The sequence below is a fragment of the Microcaecilia unicolor genome, chromosome 7 (genome assembly GCF_901765095.1).
Source record: "Microcaecilia unicolor chromosome 7, aMicUni1.1, whole genome shotgun sequence".
NCBI classification, from domain to species: Eukaryota; Metazoa; Chordata; class Amphibia; order Gymnophiona; family Siphonopidae; genus Microcaecilia; species Microcaecilia unicolor.
The window spans coordinates 164,185,309-164,208,267 of record NC_044037.1 but is presented as its reverse complement, the minus strand read 5'-3'; the positions used below and the strand labels follow the sequence as shown (position 1 = coordinate 164,208,267).

The window sequence follows — 22,959 nt, the reverse complement described above, 5'->3', positions numbered from 1 at the left end:
CAGACAGGGGGGGGAGGTATCTCTGTCACACACACACACTCTCTCACACTCTCTCTCTCTCTCTCACAGTCAATGTCTCTCTCACTCTCACACACTGTCTCTCACACACTATGTCTCACACTGTATCACATTCACTCTCTATGTGTCACACAGTCACTCACACACTCTCTTGGTCTCATACACTCAGTCTCACAGAGAGTCTGTCTCACACACTCTCTCACACACACTGTATCTGTGTGAAACACACTCTCTCTCTCTCACACACTGTGTCTCACATACGCACTTGCACACACTCTCATTCTCACACATACACTCTCTCTCTCACAGACACACTCGCACCCAGACTCACTCTCTCTCTCACACACACACTCGCACATTCACTCTCTCTCTCACACACAGTCACTCTCACATACACTCTCTCAAACATACACACTCCGAGGAAAACCTTGCTAGCGCCCGTTTCATTTGTGTCAGAAACGGGCCTTTTACTAGTGTGTATATATATATATAAGAAAGTTGATTGTTACACTTAATAAAGTGTATGTATATACCTATGGAGATGTATATATAACAGCTACGGTTAACAAAGGGGGAAAAAACCACATACCCAATGATGGTGTCACACAGATATTATAGTGAACTTCTATTTCAGTAATTCAAACCACAAAGGTCTACAAAAAAGAAGTGACAGGATAATGATCTGATTTTAGCATATTGCACCAAGGAAAAAAAATGATACCATGCAAGTACGGGTTTTGTAGAAGAAAAACCCCACGGGTATTGTGTTTTCTTCGAATGATACAACCACTCCTAAAGTAGCCTTACAGATATGTATAAGCATTTGAATTGTAAGATATATGGTCATAAAAATCAATTTCACACTATTGTATGAATGTAATGCTTCCCAATTAGTTTTAACTTGCAAAAGTGATTTTTCTGTAGGTTGATTAAAAAAAAAAAAACTTTTAACTTGCATAAAGTGATTTTTAAAAATGCATGCGGTGGTACACAGTGCTTCCCAATTAATTTTCATGTGCTTATAGTGCCACTTCTGCCTTCAGTGCAGGACCATCTTAGCCTTCATTTTTCTGTGGAGCCAGTCAGACACACATCACCAGAGCTCACCTCAAGATGATGTTTTCTATACGAATTTGCATTTTTTTCTTGTATCCTGTTGCTGTCATGCAGTACTTTTTTTCCTATTAGCGTTTTAAGTTTTTCAGTCATTTTCCAATTCCCTTTTTTTTCCCATGTTGCCAGGTGTTGGCCCCACTGAGGACCACATGTTCCTGGTTGGGTTACTTGTTTTCAAAATTGAGTGGTTTAATTTCACAGTGGCTATTTTTGTGGATGAGATTTCCCCAGAAGGACCATATCCATTATGGATACCCAGAACTGGTGCTGGCAATACCTGAGGCCTGACCATAATCCCTTGTATTATAAATTATATTCACAAATGCCCAAGAGAAATCTTTGGTTGAGAGAAGCAGTGCAAACATGTTTTTGGCAGTGAGAAGTCTGGTCCATCAACTTTGGCATCAGAAGCATCAGTCTTGATAGGGTCTAGAGCTTTGACAAATCAAGAATGCACCAGTCATTCTCGACGCTGAGCACTGATACAGTTCATTGTGACTGATTATCATCTGAGTCCTGGCCAAAGAAGAGAAAGGGTCCTTGTTTTCGATGCTGAGGGCTTGTGAAGCCAAATGCCAGGTACATTGTTATTGCACCTTTTCAGAGTGTGGCATCAAGATCGCCAAGACACTGAGATTACTGGGGTCCTTGAAGTGCTTCCAACATGAGGACTGCTCATCCTCCTCAGTATCAGAGAGGGTGCAAATCCACCCCACCCCCCAGGCCTGAGACTTTCATTCTCTCTATGCCTTTGTTGATAGCAGCCTTCAAGGACAGAATATAAAGAAATTAGAAAGATAGCTTCTTTGCTCAGCATGATGCTGCAGCTTTGATACTGGTGATATCTATACGGAGAGACATTCAACAGTCCTTGAGACTCATGCACTGCCTGCAAGGGGAGAAATCAACACTGAAACTAAAAAGGGCCTCAGAATCAATCTCTTCTACATCACTGTCAATCTCCAGTATCTCAACGCCTATGCTCTTGGCCTGATTCTGGTATCAATAGGTCAAGACAGGCAGTGATCTAGACTTTTCTTCTGGAGTTTTTTTTCAGTGTTTGACTCTGACTATGAGCCAGATGTTTCTTCTAAAGAGAGTCAACATGACCTATCATCAGACCAATCTCTTCCATATGAGAGAAGAAAAATCCCACCAGAGGAATTCTCATTCATTGGTTTTGTTAGGGAATTGTTTGAAGTCATTCCATTAAAATTAAAAACATAGGATGACCTTTCCCTGTCCCACACAAAAACTGCTTGGATATGTTTTACATTTGTTAGCTTTCAAACCTGACTCAGGCTCCATCAGAGTACATCTTAATGCAGTTGGTGCTTATCACCAGCTTATGGAAAGGAAACCCATGTCTGTGCAGTCTTTAGTTGTTCAATTCTTGTGGGGCTTACTTCTGTTGAAGCTTCCCATGAAGCCTCCTACAGTGTCATGAGATCTCAGTGTGGTCTTAATCCAGCTGATGAAAGCACCCTTTGAATAACTCAGTACCTGAGAACTGATATAACTGACCTGTAAGGTTTTATTTTTTGGAGATGGTAACTTCACTGTGCTGACTGAGTGAGCTCCAGTAACTGATCCACCTTACACTGAATTCTTTAACAGCCAGGTGTTTACTTTGTGGAGGCTCATTTTCAAAGCACATAGACTTACTAAGGTTACTATCAGGTTTATTTTCGAAAGAGAAGGGCGCCCATCTTTCAACACAAATCGAGAGATGGGTGTCCTTCTCCCAGGGTCGCCCAAATCGGCATAATCAAAAGCCGATTTTGGGCATCCTGATCTGCTTTCTGTCGCGGGGACGACCAAAGTTCACGGGGGCGTGTTGGAAGCATAGTGAAGGCGGGACTGGGGCTCCTCCCTCGACCAAATGGCTTGGATTTGGTCATTTCTGAGATGGGCGTCCTAGGTTTCCATTATCACCGAAAATCGTGGATGACCATCTCTAGGGACGACCATCTCTAAGGTCGACCTAAATGTTAAGATTTGGGCGTCCCCGGCCATATTATCGAAATGAAAGATGGCCGCCCATCTTGTTTCGATAATACGGGTGGGGATGTCCTGCGAAGACACCCTCAGGAAAACTTGGGCGCCCCGTTCGATTATGCCCCTCCACGTAACATTGGAAGTCTATGTCCTTTGAAAATGAGCACCATACATTGCTGTACATTGTTTACATTGTTGTACTACTTGGACTCCTGATGCAGGCAACCTTGATGAAACACGGCCATGTTGTAATGCTTCTCCAGCTGCAAATGCTGATCCCATTATTGAATTTTACCGTAATAAACAAAAGTGCTTTACTATCATCTTTGGATTCCTTGGACTTGTCATTTGGACCTCACTTTTTTATTCTTATTTATTTATTTTTGGTGTTTGTTACACATAAAGTGCATCTAATTCTTGGATTCAGTAAGGCACAGTTTACATCTGTGGTAGTTGAATCAGCAATGAAAAGTGCAGGGACTGTTCCAATATGCTGTCAGAAAAGGCTTGCAAGGAGCCATGCTCTCTTTAAGGATTTCTTCCCATCGGTTATGATGATGATCAAGTGCTATCAACGAGGTCAAATCCTGGTGACCATATAGATTAACTTTCTCCAGTGTGCTCTGTCTTCCTGTTTGAAGGCTCCTCAATGGCATATTAATAGTTAATGTGATTGAATCAATTCATCTTGCTGCTGGTCTTGAAGTACCTCTTTTGCCGTCAACCTTGCCAAGAGTAATACTCTAAGGATGGTCATTACATAATATGTCAAAAAATAATTCTGGTTATATGGGCCTCAAATGAGAATTTAGGTTTAATCTGGTTCAGGACCCAGCTGTTTTTCTTTTTAGCTCTCCTTGGTATTTGCAAGATTCACTGCCATTACATCTCAAATGCATCAATACTTTATCTCTCTTATTTCTTGATGGCCCAGCTCTCATATGCATAGAGTATAATAGAAAAAAAATCATGGTACATACAATTCAGAACTTTGTAAGGACACAGCATTGTTCTTGGGACAGGTCAGCATTGAGTCCTGTCATGAGGCTGAAGCAGAAAGTCTGCTACAGGAACCTAATGTCTTATTTCAGAATAAGGAAGGTAGAAAAGAACGCTTTGCCTTGTAGAAATGGGGGGAAACTACAATCCCATAAGGCAGTGTGCAGGAGGAGTATATAGTCCCAGTTCCAAAATGAGAAGGGCAATTGGTTCAGCCAGAAAGCAAGACCAATTGCCAGAATTATCTCAAATGGGGTGGTGATATAGGTCCCTGAAACCCAGAAGGAGCTGAAAGTTAGATTGGGGAGAAGATAGGGTAGAAAAAGACCACTGCCCTGGGAAGGGAGATTCTGCTGGTCTTAATGGAGGAGAAAGGCTTAAGTTAGCTGATAGGCAGTAGGTTAGTATTATGTGGGGGGGGGGGGGGGGGGTCATTGCCTTTTGGAAGCCTTAAGAATCTCTCTGGCAGCAGCATAGGACAGAGAGGAGGGGGTGAAAGGAAGAACCCATAGTTCTGGAACCTAAAAGGAAGCATGCCTGAGAGCGCTGCCTAGGATGTTTTGAACTACAAAGCCTAACCAAGAAGTGTCAAGCTTTGACAGAGGGTGATAAAGTATAGAAAGAAACAAGGTACTGTTGTTTTTGGACATGGTGAAGGAATTGAAAGGGGAAACCAGGATCCTGGGGGGGGGGGGGGGGGGGGGTCATGTTATTTTTGTTAATAACAGTTAGAGGTGGAGGATAGTAATAAAGTATATAAATTGTGATTCTATCCTAAGGTGAGGTGGCTGTTAGACTACTTAGTGAAGACTGGAAGTCAACCTTGTTTTTTTCCAAAGGAATATTAAAGAGAAAAAAATCGCTGCACTTGTGAGAGCCTTAGAATGATCAAGCCTAAACTGTAAATCTGCTCTAGCCTCAGCTCAATATTGGATTGTGCAATAACATCCTCTAAATGAATGAGCACTACTCAGTATAAAAGTTGTTTCTCATTTAGGAAAAGGCGCTTCCATTTGTCAAACAATCTCAATAGGTCCAATGCCAGTCTTACTCTAGACTTTTCCTTACAGAAGATTCCAAAAGAAAATGTTTATAAAGGGTGCTCTATAAATAAATTGCTCTGGAACAAGAATAAAAACCTAGTCCTTCTTAACTTCTGAGTGTAATTTATTTTGCAGTATATGCTTTCAGTGAAGGTTAGCGTATATATATATTTTTAAGTCCCTTTTGCATAAATAATCATTTTTAATATTTAACCATAATATCCATACCTAGACAATTGACTTCTAGCAGTCCACATTGCCAGGCTTAGGGATAGGGCCTTACACAATCTTTAATCCCTCTGCTTCTTCATAAATTTTGAAACCAAACAATACTCTCAAATAAGTATATAGTGTGTGCAGATAATAGAAAAATGCACACACATATGCAAACAATAATAATTGTGTGTGTTGGGTCCTCAGTGTGGAATTTCAAAGATAAGGAATAGAGACAATTCTCTTCCATAACATACAGCTGAATGGAATTAATATTCACAAACAGGCTGAAACTTCACACCATCATCGGGCACAACTATGTGTGAAATAAGTGCACCAAACAATAAACAGTATATAAAAGTGCACAAAATATAAGTATATATAATTAAATCATTATCTCTATTATCTGCACAAACTATAATGAGCAGTATCAAGCTTACAGTCCCTGGTTGGAACGGTCCTAAAACAGTTCACAGATAGTATGTATAATCCATGAAAAATGCACAATTCAATATGAAATAATATCCATAGAATGAAAAACTTATCTAATATAGTGTTCGAAGAGGTAGCGATCTTAGGTAAGCCCCACCTACCTGCTTTCCAATCTCAGTCAAATAAGAAGTGACCCTAGGATTCTTGAGGTGGTAATTGTGCAACCCACTACTAAGAACTCTGGTCAGGAGCATAGTACTGGCACATTGATATGGGCAGTATTGGCTAAATACATTGTTTGTGGAATTATAAGTAAATGCATTATACATAACCAGTCAGCAGTGGCACAAAAGAGAGGGGTGGCACTAGTCCCTCTCCTGTAAACCATGGAGGAGACAGCTCCTATTTAGTAACAAAGCTTCAGGTTCCTATGGGAGAAAATATCTGGGACAGAAACACTTGAGCCAGTCTCTAATCCAGCGTTTTTCAACCAGTGTGCCGCTGATGGTCCACAGGTGTGCTGCGGGAGTTGAAGGTCATTTATTAGTAGGGCCGGCTTAATTTCTGCTGGAATGGAGTGTACCTTTTTAAAGTTTCCTTCTCTCTAGCAGTCAGTGCCAGCAAACAGCGATTTATACAGCGTGTTTGCGGCAACCCCGGAGCCATCTCTCTGATGTAACTTTCTGCTTCCACATAGGTAGGAAGTTATGTCAGAGAGAAGGCTCTGGGGTTGTCAAGAACAGCCTGTATAAATTGCTGCTGACCGCTGGAGACAAGAAAACTTTTAAAAGTTAGAAGGGGGGAGGGGTCAGAGACAAGGGAAGATGCCTGGTCACTAGCTTGAGAGGAAATGGGAGGGAGAGATACTGGACTATTTGTGAGGATGGAGAGGGGTGGAAGAGAAGGTAAATGCTGGACTATATAGTGGGGGGAGAAGGTAAAATTCTGGACCATGTGTGAGGGTGCAGGTGGGGGGGGGGGGGGGAGGGAGAAGGGAAAATACTGGACCATGTGTGGGTGGTGGATGGGGTACAAGGTAGAATGCAGGACTATTTGTGGAGATGTGCCTTGACAATTTTAGCACCATGTAAATGTGCCATAAGAAGAAAAAGGTTGAAAATCTCTGCTCTAGTCATCAAGCAGTCTCAGAGCCAGACCCTTTGATAATGACACTGGATTCTCTCTCCGAGCCACGCATCTGTTTTAACAAGGATATAGAATAAGATTTTAATTTAGCCTCTCCCTTTAAGGAGATTAACACTGTGTGTACCCTAAGGAGAGACACAGAGGTAGGGTAAAATGCTGTGTCAGGTTCTGTTCCCTAGCCTGACTCTCTTTTAGTGTGCACAAAGAAAAGTTCTACTATAATAATAGAATCACTTCAAACCCCTGTTTGTGATAACAGCAGTGTTACTTCCTATGCAGACTGATAGCTGTCCTGGACAGGAAAGCTCTAATATGTTGTTAAAATAAACTTCATTGTTATCTGATACTGACAGGGATAAACGCATTCGTGAGTCGGCAAGAAGCCAGCACTGCTTCAGTGCTAATGCCAGAATGTGATATAATTGTGCCAGTCCCTTCCCCAATTGAGAACAGTGAGGAAATGACAACTGCTGTTCTCCCTTTCGAAGTGAGCACTGTTATTAGTCTGGCTGAGTCCGGCTATTCAGAAGCTATGATGCTGCAGGAGTTAGAGAAAGGAGGAGCTATGCCAGTGCCTGTTCTGTTCAGTGAGTTAGGGAAGGATTGTTTTTTTTCACGGAGTGGTGGATACTTGGAATGCCCTCCTGCAGGAGGTGGTGGAGATGAAAACGGTAACGGAATTCAAACATGCGTGGGATAAACATAAAAGAATCTTGTTCAGAAGGAATGGATCCTCAGAAGCTTAGCCGAGATTGGGTGGCAGAGCCGGTGGTGGGAGACGGGGCTGGTGGTTGGGAGGCAGGGCTAGTGCTGGGCAGACTTCTACGGTCTGTGCCCTGAAAATGGCAGATACAAATCAAGGTAAGGTATACACAAAAAGTAGCACATATGAGTTTATCTTGTTGGCCAGACTGGATGGACCGTGCAGGTCTTTTTCTGCCATCATCTACTATAAAAGAAAATGAGTGTTTATTTAATTGCATCTTGAGGCCTATTACATCATAGGGCCAGGAACACAAGGTAAAACGCCTCTGTAGTTCAAGAAGCACAGTCTTAAGCAGACCTCTGGCTGGTAGGTCCAGAACACAGTCTACAGCTGCCATGACCCAAACACAGCTTGTATGTCCTTCTCAGTTCTTCTCCTAGTTCTAGGATCTGGCTTGCAAGTCTCAAGCAGGAAACAAGAGAGGCTTACCTCAGCCAGGTCACAATCATTAAACATAAGTTGTAGTGGCGTATGCTGGGGCTTCAATTCTTCCTTCCCTGTGCCTCTCTAATCTCAGTCTGGCCTGCCTTTTATACTTCCTGGTTCTGATTCCATCCCTCCTGACTCACTTCCTCCTAGGGTGGGGCTAGCAACCTTATGGTGGCTCAGCCTCTCTGAGGGACCCTTTTTAAGGGTGAGGAGTAGTGTTCTGTATACCGCCTCACACAGACATTATGCATTTCCTGTGTTGCTTGTGTTTATTACAATGCTGTGTCATGTAGTATAGTTTTCCTCTATGAGCTCTAAACTTCATGCATTGCCCAAAGACATATAAGCATGAATGTCTACTGTTACTGTAGCGTGGACTTCACATCTCACTCAAAGAAGTGTGTTGTATGCTACACTCAACTCTTGTTACAGTATTGCTTATTCCTGGTTGCAAGTTAAGCATAATGCCCAGCATGTTAAGGACTGCATTCATTGAACTGTTTCCTATGGACTGCATGCACAGCCATACACCGCCTGCAGCCAGTGCTGTGGACGTTAAAGGTCACTAAAGTGGTGTATCAAACACTTCCTTCAATGCTGTGGTTCATTGCAATGCTTTGCGGTAAAGTGACAAAAACAGTTGACTTCCATGGACATTTGCTTATGTATTTAAGTCACTTAACCACATGTCCATTGAGAGGACAATGGAAGCCTCACTCCACCTTAAGTAAAATCAAACTCCCACAACACTTGAAATCACACATCCTTCTACGCCCCTTAAGAGAGACCTGGAGGGCTTTAATATGCCCACAAAGTAGCGATTACTCCTTATTATAGAGAATTTAGATTTTTCTCCAGGTCTGGACTATGCAATATTTAAACAGTGAGCCATTATTGGGCTCGTCCTTACACTGGGTATTGACAGACACTGGGGTTATGAGGACATTTGGGGAGCTCCAGCAGAGTTATAATGTTCTAGACTCTGTCTTTTTTGCATATAGACAACTCACTATGTACATGATCTGCAAAAGGGAAATATTTTTAGGGGCTGCTGAGAAGATCTCTGAATTTGGGGGGGGGGGGGGGGGGCTGACTCCTTGAATCCTATGTCTATGTCAGATATGCATAAGGCACTATGTAAATGTCTTCCTCCCAAACCTTATACGTCACCTGCTTGAACCTGTGCTGCATAAATGGAAATTAGAATGACCAATACCGAGTTTATTTAGCTATTACAACAGACCCTCAACTATAGTTTGTAGTATAGTTCTGAGAATGTCATTTTCATACTGTACAAGAGCATTTTTCTCACAAATTCAACTCATAGGGTGGGATGTGCCTCTAATGGTGGTCTATCTTAAGTGTAAAACTGAGGAGGGTACATTTTCTCATGCTCTGTGGTCTTGCCCAAAGACAGTTTTGGCTCTCTATTATACGCTATCTTGAAGCTGTGTTGGGAAAACATATAATAGTATCCTCCTTGAGGCTGTTGCTAGGTTGTACTGATCTATGTGGAATTCTGCATAAAAGGGAGAGAATACTCTTGAGCAAAGCTTGTATTGTGCCGAAAAGATGTCTTATGTAATGTTGGACACGGGACAAGGCCCCATCTCATTGGCATTGCAGAAATGCTTTTTTCTGTCTTATGTAGTTAGAAGCTAGCAATGCTTGCCTTACTTTTAAATGGAAAAGGCTTTTTTGATCAATTTGAGAGGCTTATATTCAGACTTTGCCTTTAAGCGTACAGAGTATGATAATAAATAAGCCTGACTTTTAAATGCCAAGACAGTTTTTTTTGATCCCTCTCTTCTTGGGGAGTTGGTTTGGAAAGGAGGAACAGGGTTTTAGTAGGGAGAATGAGATGTGAATAAGATGTTGCAAAACATTTGAAAGCTCTGTTGTATCTGGCATTTATTTCTTTGTTGTCTGCCTCTGGCTTGTTATTAGTTTATTAGTGTATATTCTTGATTCAATAAAAACTGTTTTATGTTAAAACGATAGAAAACAGAATGGGGTTAAATGGCCATCCTCTCAATGGAGGAGGGTGAGTAATGGAGTGCCACAGGCATCTCTACTGGGGCTGGTGCTTTGTAACATATTACAGTTATAGAGCATATACATAATCATGGATTAATGAAACAAAGCCAACATAGATTTAGTCAAGGGAAATCTTGCCTCACCTATCTATTGAAGGGATAAATAAACATATGGATAAAGGTGAGCCAGTCATTATTGTGTACCTGGATTTTCAAAAGGCATTTAACAAAGTACTTCATGAAAGACTCCTGAGAAAATGAGAGAGTCATAGGATAGGAGGTAATGTCCTATTGTGGATTAAAAACTGGTTAAAGATAGAAAACAGAGAGTAGGGTTAAATGGTAGATAGTGAGGTTTCCCAAGGGTATATGCTTGGACTGCTGCTTTTAACATATTTATAAATGATCTAGAGATGGGAATAACTAGTGAGGTAATTACATTTGCTGATGACACAAAGTTATTAAATCACAAGAGGATTGTGAAAAATTATAAGAGTACCGTACGAGACTAGGCATCCAATTGGCAGATGATGTTTAATGGTGGAAAAGAGGAACCCAAACTATAGCTACGTGATGCAAGGTTCCACATTATGAATCATCACTCAGGAAAAGGATATAGGTGTCATTGATACATTGAAACCCTCTGCTCAGTGCATACTGGTGGTTAAGAAAGCAAATAAAATGTTAGGAATTATTAGGAAAGGAATGGAAAATAAAAATGTTAAACAATCTTCCCGCACCTTTCTCAACCTACACTTCCCCAGCTGTAAAGGGGTCAAGTACAAACTCACACATGCGTCTAGCTTTTCCTATATGAGTACGAAGATGTGGAATGCACTACCAACTCACCTGAAAATGATCAACGAATTAAATAGCTTCCACAAAGCTTTAAAAACCTATCTCTTTAATAAAGCCTACCAAGAGAATCCATAACGACTTGAACACAACCCTCAGACTCCATTATTCAGAATCCGTTATTCAGAATCTCTCACTGTACAGCTGCATAACCAGATCCTCTTGTTCTTTGCTATCTCTTTGTAATCACCAATTGTATTTCTTCCCTGTTGTGGCAATGCCATAACAGATCTTTGTAAGCCACATTGAGCCTGCAAATAGGTGGGAAAATGTGGGATACAAGTGCGATAAATAAATAAATAAAATAAAATGTTATAATGCATTTTTATCACTCCATGGTGCAACTGCACCTTGAATACTGTATACAATTCTGGTTACCACATCTGAAAAAAGATACAGCAGAATTAGGAAAGGTACAGAGAAGGGCGAGAAAAATGATAAAGGGGATGGAATGACTTCCCTATGAGGAAAGGCTAAAGCGGCAGTTTGAAGAAGAGGCGGCTGAGGGGAAATATGATAGAGATCTGTAAAATACTGAGTAGAGTGGAATGGATAGATGTAAATCACTTGATTACTCTTTCCAAAAATACTAGGACTAGGGGGCACACAATGAAGCTACTAGTAAGTAGTAAATTTAAAAAGAAACCAGAGAAAATGTTTTTTCACTCAATGTGTAATTAAACTCTGGAATTCGTTGACAGAGAATGTGGTAAAAGCAGTTAGCTTATCAGGGTTTAAAAAATGGTTTGATTAATTTCCTAAAAGAAAAGGCCATAAGCCATTATTAAGATGGACTTGGGAAAATCCACTGCTTATTTCTAGGATAAGCAGCATAAAATCTGTTTTACTGTTCTGGGATCTTGCAAGGTACTTGTGACCTGGATTGGCCACTGTTGGTAACAGGATACTAGGCTTGTCCGTATGGCAACTGTTATGTTCTTATGTTGTAAATGATGTGGAGATTTATTTATTTATTGTATTTGTATCCCACCTTTTCCCACCTATTTGTATGCTCAAAGTGGCTTACAGAGTGTGGTTATGACATCATCATTTCGTGTTAAAAGGTACATTTCTTATAGTTTGAATGCTGGTAAGAGAAGATAAACATAGTGATTTCATGATGACAAGTACAATTCTTGCTATTTGAAGATTGGGTAGGGGAGGATAGACGAGAAGTGTTAGGTAGGTTAGAGGTGAGCTGTGGTAATTGTGTGATTTGTTGAAGTCGTTTGTAGGCTATGTATTTTTCTTGTAGGCCTTTTGGAAGAGATGAGTTTTCAGAGATTTGCGGAAGCTAGTCAATTCGTCAATAGCTTTCAGATCTGTGGGTAGATCATTCCACAACTGCGTGCTTAAGTAGGAGAAGGAGGTTGCGTGCGTCTGTTTGTATTTCAGTCCTTTGCAGCTGGGGAAGTGTAGATTGAGATATTTGCGGGATGATCTTACAGCGTTTCTGGGAGGCAAGTCCACAAGGTTTAGCATGTAGATTGGGGCGTCTGGGAACAATGAATAAAATTATCAAATTTAAAGAGGCACAAAATTATTCAAATTTGTTAAATTGCACATGGACTGTGAAAAATTGCAGGAGGACCTTATGACATTGGTAGACTGGGCATCCAAAGAAATTTAATTTGACCAAGTGCAAAGTGACACACATTTGGAAGAATAACCCAAATTATATCTACATGATACTAGGTTCCACATTAGGAGTTACCACTCAGGAAAAAGATCTAGATGTCATCGGTGACAATATATTGAAATCTTTTGCTTAGTGTGTGATGGCGGACAAAAAAGTAAACCGAATGTTTGGCATTTTTAGAAAAGGAACAGAGAATAAAACAGAGTATTATAGTGTTATCACTCCATACTGCGACTGCACCTTGAGTATCGTGTGCATTTCTAACCACCATATCTCAGAAAAGATCATTGAATTTAAAAAAGGTACAAAGAAGGGCAACCCAAATGATTAAGGGAATGAAACAACTATCATATGATGAAAGGCTGTAAGGTTTAAGGCTCATCTGTTTGGAGAAGAGATGGCTGAGGGAGAATATGATAAAGGTCTACAAAATCCTGCAGATCAATTGTTTAATCTTTAAAAAAGAGTACAAAACCTAGAAGACACTCCATAAAGTTATATAGTAATAACTAAGCTCTTGAAATCGTTGCCAGAGGATGTGGTAAAAGTAGTTAGTGTAGCTGAGTTTTTAAAAAGTTAGGACAAATTCCTGGAGGCAAAGTCCCATAAACCATTATTAAGGTAGTGAAAAGCCATTGCTTATCCCTGGAGATCGGTAACATGGAGTCTTAGGATTCCTGTGACCTGGCTTGGTCACTGTTGAAAGCAGGATACTGGTCTAGATAGATGTTTGGTCTGACCCAGTGTGACAGTTCATATGTTCTTAGCCTTTATTTTCCAAGATATGCCCATCTGCCTAACTTCCAGCTGTGTTTCTGTGTTGGACCACAGAAACCAATCTGCTCATGGTATTCCTTCTACACCTCAGGAGTATATTTACCTCAGCTGCTTCAAACACAGCCCACATCAGCCCTAAACTCAGGAAGGTTGTCTGGCCAAAATCCAAAAGACTCCTCCACATCAGTCACCCAGAATTAAAAGTGATATTGTACTCCCTTCAAGAGTTTTCCCACCTTATCCATGATCAGTCAATAATTCTAGACAGATAATCAGGTTACAGCGCTTTATGTGAACAAACTAGGAGGATTGGTGTTCGTTCAACTATCTGGTCGATATTCAGCTGGCAGTGGTGAGAGTTTTTATAAAAGTCAGAATTAGGCTCCAATGTTCAATGCCGGGCCATGTTCGGGCACCAGCATTGAATATCGGCATCTGATCAAGACTACTACTGAAGGTTGCAGCAGCCATTTACACAATGGAGCTGCTAGGGGCAGGAGTGAGTGGGGTTCACTCCTGCCCTCATCACCCCACTGGACTTCCAAGAACTAAGATAGGGTTGGGTGGAGTCCATGATTGCACTGGAGGGTAGGAGGGGTGATCGGAGCTTGCTTGGTGGGAGGGAGGGGAGGATACTGTACTCTGCAAGCCAAGACCTAGAAGTTATTCAGATGCTGGCCGATATTCAGTGCAGGCACCAGCACTGAATATTGTTGGTACCCACGTAACTCCCAGGCCTGCCCCTCAACTTCCCACTTCCAACATGACTGATGAGTGTCCATTTAAATCACATTGAATATCGACCCCTATGTTGATAGGCATCATTAAGAAGGGACTTCACAAATTTCAATCACCTACTTCCCGGGGAATGAAAACCTGATAGCATCTAGATTCAGTAGAGTATTTCAACCCCAGGGGTCACTGGCTCCTCAAACCCTACAATACATAATTTGCAGCCAGGTGTGTCCTCAAATAGACTTGCTTCCCAGCAGCAAGAACACAAAGGTTCCTCTTTTCTGTTCCATGCCCCCATCTCTGACTTGCACAGGGTACTACAGCCATAGACATACCTTATCCATCCATACCCTTAAAAGCCAAAACCCTGCTGAAGTTCCAAAGGAAGCCCAACAAAATGATTCTGATTACGCTATACTGACCTTGACAGAACTGGTTTCCTCTTCTGAAAGGGCTCTCAGTTCTCTCTCCATTCATAGAAACATGACGGCAGATAAAGGCCAAATGACCCATCCAGTCTGCCCATCCTCTGTAACCCCCAATTCTACCTGTTCCTAAGCAATCCCACATGCTTATTCAGGTTCAAAATATTTCTTATCTTAACTACCCAAGTTGCAAAGGACTAAAATACAAATCAACCTATGCATCCAGTTTTTCCTACATCAGTACACAGCTATGGAACGCACTACCAAAAACCGTGAAAACCACCTATGACCACCTCCAATTCAGAAAAAAATCTAAAAACCCACCTGTTCCTAAAGGCTTACCCCCCCCCCCCCCCCCGACCCAACTTAAATGCCTGAAATCAGCGACAGTACACCACCACAGTTCGTAATGATCACCAAACAATCTCACCTGTTCTTGCTATCCTCTATACGGCCCCACCACATGTTCCTTCATGTGGCCCCTACCCTTCCTACTCCAACTTAACCATTATCTGTATTTGCTTTACTCCGAAGTCTATTAACACCTCTCTGGTATCATGTGAGCCACATTGAGCCTGCAAATAGGTGGGAAAATGTGGGGTACAAATGTAACAAATAAATAAATAATGGAAGACTGGAGCACCTCTTGCATTCTAGCCTCAAGTCCCTGGCTCTGACAGCATGAAAATTGAGCTGTGCCCCCTTTGCACTTCCACCTTTACTTTCTACCAATAAAGCATCTTCTCCTATGGTTTTTTTTACAATTGTAATTTTGTATTCCCAGTGTGTCTGAGTTTGTATCTGTTATTAGCCTGTATGTTATTATATGTTTGGTGTTTGTAATGCTGATGAAAACAGAGCGATATATCTTTTTTTTTTTTTTATTGAATGCATTTAGGGGTCCTTTTACTAAGCTGCAGTAAAAGGGGGGCCTGCGCTAGCATCAGTGCGTGTTTTTGACACATTGACCCCCTTTTACCACAGCAGGTAAAAGGTTCTTTTTCTAAAGAAAGGAAATGGCTGTACGGTAAGTGTACGGCCATTTCAGGGAGGAGCCTTTACCACTACCCATTGAGATGGTGGTAAGTACTCACATGGTGCTGCTCGATTACTGCCAGTTAAGTTCCAGTGCTACAAAAATAGAATGTATTTTTGTAGCGCCGGAAATGGCGTGCACTAGGGGTGGGAACTACCGCTGAGCCCCTGCAGTAGCCCAGCAGTAGTTCTGTATTGGCGTGCAGTAAGTCCATGGTGGATTTACCGCCACTTAGTAAAAGGGCCCCTTAATTAAATAAATGAGTTATTAGTCGCTGCAGGAAAATCTTCTACATGATCATAGTACTGCCTGCTGCCATTATTAAGCGTTATAAGCATTAAGGTGAAAAGGCTCCACTCACTATCTTAAAAGAACAGAGTCAATCTGAGAGTCTGGAGTTTCATCTCCTATAACTCCAATGGCTTTGGTATTTCAGTGGCAAAGTGCGCAGCAGATAATTGGCTAGAGTCTTATATTCAATTCTGTTATGATCAGACTGGTATCCCTCTAAACAAGTTTCATCAAAGCTACTGCTGCTACTGTAGCGTTCTTGAAATCTATTTTGCTAGAGAGCATCTGCAAAGCAGCTACATGATCCTTGCGCTTTACCTTCACTTCACACTACTGCCTGGTCCATTGTTCAGTTAGGGGCCCTTTTTCTAAGCCACATAAGTGTCTACGTGCACCAAAATGGAGTTACCGCACAACTACCACCTGGCCCTTGCAGTAATATCATTTTTGGCACGCGTCCGCTGCTACGCGTACCTGAAAAATATTTTTTATTTTCTGGTGCGCGTCAGCTACACGCGCCAAGTGGCATTTGGTGCGCGAAGGTCATTACCGCACAGTTACCGCGTGAGACTTTACCGCTAGGTCAATGGCTTGTGGTAAGGTCTCGGGCCCAAAATGGATGTGCGGCAATTTTCATTTTGCCGCACGTCAATTTTCTGAAAAAAAAATTTTAAGGCATTTTTTGTAGGTGCGCTAAAAAATCTGCGCTCACCCAAAATACATATCTACACTACCGCAGGCCATTTTTCAGCGCACCTTAGTAAAAGGACCCCTTAGAGACGGTGCATTCAGTCAAGCAGTACTGAGCAATCTGATTAATTCTGCTATCTAAAGAGAACACCTGTCACAAGTAAGCAACTTTACTTTATCCTAGAAAGGTGCTGTCATCTTGTTGGAAAAAGTTTCACACGTTAAGGACTCTTTTTACAAAGCAGCGCTGAATATGAAGAAGCCCATTCAACTTTTTCGCATTCAGCGCCCAGCGCCGCTTTGAAAAAGGAGCCCTATGAGCGTGTCCCTTAATAAGACAATAAAGATGTGCTGCTTCTGGATCACAAGGGGGCTCATTTTCAAAGCACTTAGATTGCCATGTAACTGTGTAAGTCTAAGGACTTTGAAAATACGCCTCTACGTACCTGTATTCAAGCCAACTTTGTCCCGTTTTAAACAATGCAGTGCAAAAAATCCACTTCCAATCTGACGGCTTAGTTGAAAATGTTTGGTGAAAAACACAAAGAATGATAATAGATTGGTTTGTTACTGTGATTGAGTTTAGAGAGGAAAGCATGACTGGCAAATTATAATGAGAGGATCACATAATTTGACTATGGTTTGTTATGCTCTTAGGAATCCTTTTACTAAGGTGCGCTGAAAAATGGCTTGCAGTAGTGTAGGTGCGGGTTTTGAGCGAGCATGAATCCACTTTTCAGCGTGCATGTGAAAAAGGCCATTTTTTTTTTTGCCGAAAATGGACGTGCAGCAAAATAAAAATTGCCGCATGTCCTTTTTTGGGTCTGAAACCTTACTGCCAGCCATTGACCTAGCAGTAAAGAATCCGGGCGGTAATTACCTACGCACGTCTAGTGCCACTTGGCGTACATCTGTTACGTGCGTCCAAAAATATTATTTTTCAGACGTGTGTATCGGATGCGCACAAAAAATGAAATTACCGCAAGAGCCAACAGGTAGTTGGGCGATAACTCCATTTTGGCACGCGTAGACGCTTACACGGCTTAGTAAAAGGGCCCCTTAGTGTAATTGAAGCAGTTTTACCCTTCTTTTTGATAATTCTTTCTTTTTCATCTTTCAGGTCATTGAAGGCAAGTTGGCTCCTTTCTTGGGGAAGGTGATCAAGTTTGCAACTTCTCACGTCTACAACTGCAGCCTTTGCAGCCAGAAGGGTTTTATCTGTGAGCTCTGCAATAATGGAGAGATCCTCTATCCCTTTGAGACTGTTTCTACAAGCAGGTGCGGTAATAAACATTTCTTGATATTCCAGAACATACGTATCGTTTTTTGCTCCAATGCATCCCCTTAACCTATAAGTGGATAAGATGATAGTGTGAATATACTAGTTATAACTGCATACAGTATAGAAGCCTCCACTTAGTGGCACTGCGTTGCACTTCCTTATGGAGAAATTAGGGTTGGATATCCAGCTCAGGTTTCAACCTCCTGGGTGGGCTGGGGATGCTACAGAAACTTCAGTAGTAACTCTTGGGAGAAAGGGATTCATAGTTTTTGTACAGTGGCAGCACACAGTGGCCAAATTAAGGGCACAAGATGGCAGGATTCCAGAAGACACTCAGGTGCATGAATCCAAATTGTCGCTGCCTACTCTGGACTAAAGTAAGTTGAGAGGAAACATAGGTGAAAATCCATGAAGTTGTGAATAAAGGTTCATGGTGCAGGTCCCAGCCCCGATTCCAAATGAGCTGGAAACACTACGAAACTGCAATATTAAATAAATAAAAAATAAAAATTCGTTTTGCTTGTGTGAATTATGAGTTCAGTGTTTGTAAAAGCTGTTTTGAATGCAGATTTTTTTTGCAACAGTTTTTAAAAATTGCATTTGTTGATATCTATTATTAAACTTTCACTTTATTTGATATTTCTCTTGTCATCATGTGCATTATCCCATATTTCCCTTCATTTTGCATGGGACACATTACATGACTTCACCTTTAAAGGATTAGGAGCCAGATTCATGTTTGAGGAGGATCCAAGATGGTGGCATGAAAGGAGCATGGAGGAATAGCTCCAAGTGCTGAGTGGTTTTCTGTGTGTTTTCTTATGCAGTATCTTGGCTAGCAGGATGCCAAGGTATAAGGACAAGCTTTAAGAGGTCCCTCCCAACCAAACTTGACTTGTCAGACCAGCATTTTGGAACTTGCTCCTACCTTTGGGAATTTGGATAGTCCATGCTTCCAGGTGCTGAGGAGACCTTCGCTTGGCTGGACTTGGAAGCTTATTTCAGTCTTGTTGATAGAATCCTTATGCAGCATATCTAGTCTGAGGCAGATAATGGCACTCTTGAAACGTCACGTGACTCAAAAAGGAACGAAGCAAAAGCTTCAGGGGATGGACCAATGCCAGTGACTGCCTCAGAAGTCACGGTAATATCCTTTGGTGAGAAGGGGAGAGTCAAGCCGGTCAGTGAGAATCTAGAAATCTTTGACTGGAGCTACAGGGTGGATTCTGGCTGCTGCAAGAATGAAGGATCACTAAGAAGCAGGGGATAGGTCTGTTTCTCCTCTAAATTTTGGTAACCTTCATGCTTCTGTTTCTAGGAGAAACTCCTCCCTCCCATAATCTTAGAAGTTGTGTAGACTGTGTTAGTTTCATTGGGAAGGTCTATTTTCCTCTTTGGTAGCTTTGAGAGTTTTTTCTTTCGTTTTTTCTCCTTTATGCCCGTCTCCTAAGCTAACTTTGTTGGATCCTCTTTATTATTGGGAACTTTTATTTGAATATTTTGCTTGTTTTCATTTTTTCAGATTTTTGAACTGTTTTTGCTTCTTTAAGGGGCCCTTTTACCAAAGCTTAGCACATACTAATGGACATTACTGCATGCTAATTGCTGCACATCCTATTTTATAGATGTGGGTCATGTGGCACTTAGATCATGCTAATGTCCATTAGCATACACTAAGCTTTAGTAAAAGGATCACTAAATGTTTTACTGTTTTTCTGTATCAAAGTTATGCTTGATTGTACATGTAAAAGCTTTATTAATCAAAAATGTTTTTAAGGGTTATTTTTGAAGAAGTAGCAAAATGATGAAAGGAAAAAAGCATGGAAGATTTGATGGCACATCTTTTGTCCAAAGATTCACTTTTCTGCAACTTCGGGAAAGGGAAAATTTTGACAGAATATATTTTGTAAGCAAAAACTTGGGCAAAAAGAGATCCAGAATATTTGCTGAATTTCTAAATTGGCACTTCGTGCAAAAGCGTTTCTTGCATAATTTTTCCCTTTTCTGAAGTTGCAGGAAAATAAATATGTGAAAAAGATGCTGTAGTTCAAATTGTGCAAGCAATTTGATTTGCAGGTGTATTGTTCTGGTTCTCCCCCTTTTTTGTACCTGACATCAAATCTGCCCCTTTAATGTAATATTTGTTCTGGAATACCTTAGAACAATGTAGTCAACTGTCACAGCACATGACTACTATAGCAAAAGCATTTTGGAATTAAGTTTCCAGTTTGCAAAGCAGATTCAAAATTATAGATGTAAAATTTTGTAGCCATACTTCACATTCTAGGCATTACAATATGCAGAATATGAAGTTTTCTAGATGATGGAGGAAAGGAGTATGGATAGTTGCAAATTGTCATAAATACAGACTTTCACAGGATATCTGTATACGACCAGAGAAAGGATGAGCTGTTCTGAATAACTGAAGTGTCTTATTTGGTACAGTGCTCTTCCATTCTACCGTTGGATTTTTTTTAAAGAAATTAGTGTTAGTTCATTTCTGTCTTAATTTCTCTTTATTAATTTTTGCATATCAGAACTTGATCTTCCAGGTTCTCAAAATCAATTAAGCATCATTCTTTAGAGAAAGACAGTAATACATGCTCAGAGCTCCTGGATTCAGCTGTGCTACCCTCAGCTAGTTGAGAGAAAATGTTCTTTCAAAAAAATATTTTCTGGCGTTGTGTGTATTTGTGTGTGTGTGCATGCGTGCGTGCTATTTGTATTTGGTTTATGAAGGATAGCCCAGGTTCAGACAGGCAATTTCATTTTCTAGAGGAAGGCATTAGCCTCCCCTCCGATAGGGCTGGCCTTTCTGTAGGCCAAGATGTTTGCACAGCATTTAGTTTTGTCATTCCTTGAGCAAACAAAATGAATACCTGGATTATGCACTCACCTGGGCTTGAAGGCACATACACTGCATACCCAGCTCTTGCTAATCAGCATGACACATTCTTTTGTTGGTAAATGGGTCCAAGGCAAACACAATCAGCAGGGCTAATTAGCAGGTTTTGTAGGCTGCTTTGGCCTGTCTTGTTCTATCCTGCCCAACAATAGCTAGCAACAGAAGCTTGCCATCCCTGGCTATGGAGTTTCCAAAGGATACTATTTGTCTGTAGCTGTGTGTGAGGCTTGTGTTGCAGAGGGGTGTGTAATATATGAAAGTATATGATTGGAAAACCTTTTCCAGATTGTTGCCTTGCTAATCTGAAGTTAAATGTGTCTTTGCAATGTGTATTGTTAATAGTTTCTGCTCTCAAAAATATCTCATACCCAGGATGCCTAGTTATACACACCAGGTTGTTGATTGTGAGCACCAAATCAATTGGCCTGTGTTATATGGCATGCAGTCTGAAGTTTTGCTGTGACTAATGTGCCATGTCTGAGCACATCATAGTGTGATTTCAGAGCTGGTTCCATGAATCCAATCCAAAAATACTGCTATCGGTCAGGCAAGGTTTAGGGAACTGGAGTAGTTCACCCCCAAACCTTACAAATACAGTACTGCAATAATAATATTAAAAGGTGGACAATCAGAATTTAAAGGTCATCAAAACTTTCCCATGACCTAGATAGAACAACTGTATAATGAATAGTTATCATTGGTATTTGTGTGACTTATCAATCATGGCTCTAAAATCCATCATTTGTCACACCCATATAAAGGGACAACATAACTCAACCATGTACAAAATTCAATATTACTACTACTACTACTACTATTTAGCATTTCTATAGCGCTACAAGGCATACGCAGCGCTGTACAAACATAGAAGAAAGACAGTCCCTGCTCAAAGAGCTTACAATCTAATAGACAAAAAATAAATAAAGTAAGCAAATCAAATCAATTAATGTGAACGGGAAGGAAGAGAGGAGGGTAGGTGGAGGCGAGTGGTTACAAGTGGTTATGAGTCAAAAGCAATGTTAAAGAGGTGGGTTTTCAGTCTAGATTTAAAGGTGGCCAAGGATGGGGCAAGACGTAGGGGCTCAGGAAGTTTATTCCAGGCGTAGGGTGCAGCGAGATAGAAGGCGCGAAGTCTGGAGTTGGCAGTAGTGGAGAAGGGAACAGATAAGAAGGATTTATCCATGGAGCGGAGTGCACGGGAAGGGGTGTAGGGAAGGACGAGTGTGGAGAGATACTGGGGAGCAGCAGAGTGAATACATTTATAGGTTAGTAGAAGAAGTTTGAACAGGATGCGAAAACGGATAGGGAGCCAGTGAAGGGTCTTGAGGAGAGGGGTAGTATGAGTAAAGCGACCCTGGCGGAAGATGAGACGGGCAGCAGAGTTTTGAACCGACTGGAGAGGGGAGAGGTGACTAAGTGGGAGGCCAGGAAGAATATGTGTATACTCAGAAAAAAAAATAATTTGATTGTTCAAACAAAGTCACAAAAGAATCCTTGTATAGGCTTGTTATATAATCCGCTGAAAATAAAAAACAGTTTCATCAATCAAAATGATTAAATACTAACTCTTCACTTATCTGTAAGGTTTGGTGTGATAGGTCCAACAAGGCACCCAGTTTCAACAGATCTTCCACAGGGACCACGTCATAGCAATATATAATATCATAAATAATAAAGTTTTTTATATAACATTGTAAGTATTGGCGTTAGATGGTTTATAATTCAGAACTTATTGAAGCTCAAATTTACACAATCAAATCACACCATTCAGCATTTCAAAAGAAGCACCAGCCTTCCAAGTGCTTATTCGAGATGGTGGACTTCTGGAGTCCTGGAATGTAGAATATTTCTAGTAGAGGCTTAGTGACAGGAAGTAAGAAAAAATATATAATGGCTTAATTGTATTAGCAAATTGAATGGCAGTCAATAATGTCAGTAAAACTTGTCAGCTTTTTGGCTTTCAGTTCAAAAATCCAGGACGGCTCTCTACTTAAGAATTGCTGACTTCAATTCCCCGTAATGGTAGAAGGGACGTATTCTATAACAAACCAATATAGCTGATTAAATCAATGTGTAATTTCAAGACAGTGAGATACTAAGGGGGCAGTAAGAAGAGATGACAGATTCA

General features: G+C 41.0%; 1 protein-coding gene across 1 annotated transcript in view; it reads left to right on the top strand.

Moving 5' to 3' along the window:
* The window catches only part of PLEKHM3 (pleckstrin homology domain containing M3), a 481,342-nt gene that overhangs the window by 403,864 nt on the left and 54,519 nt on the right, over positions 1 to 22,959 (top strand). Inside the window, exon 7 of the mRNA XM_030209838.1 lies at positions 17,765 to 17,922. Within this exon, the coding sequence (XP_030065698.1) occupies positions 17,765 to 17,922 (158 nt within the window). The remainder of the gene's footprint in view (positions 1 to 17,764; positions 17,923 to 22,959) is intronic.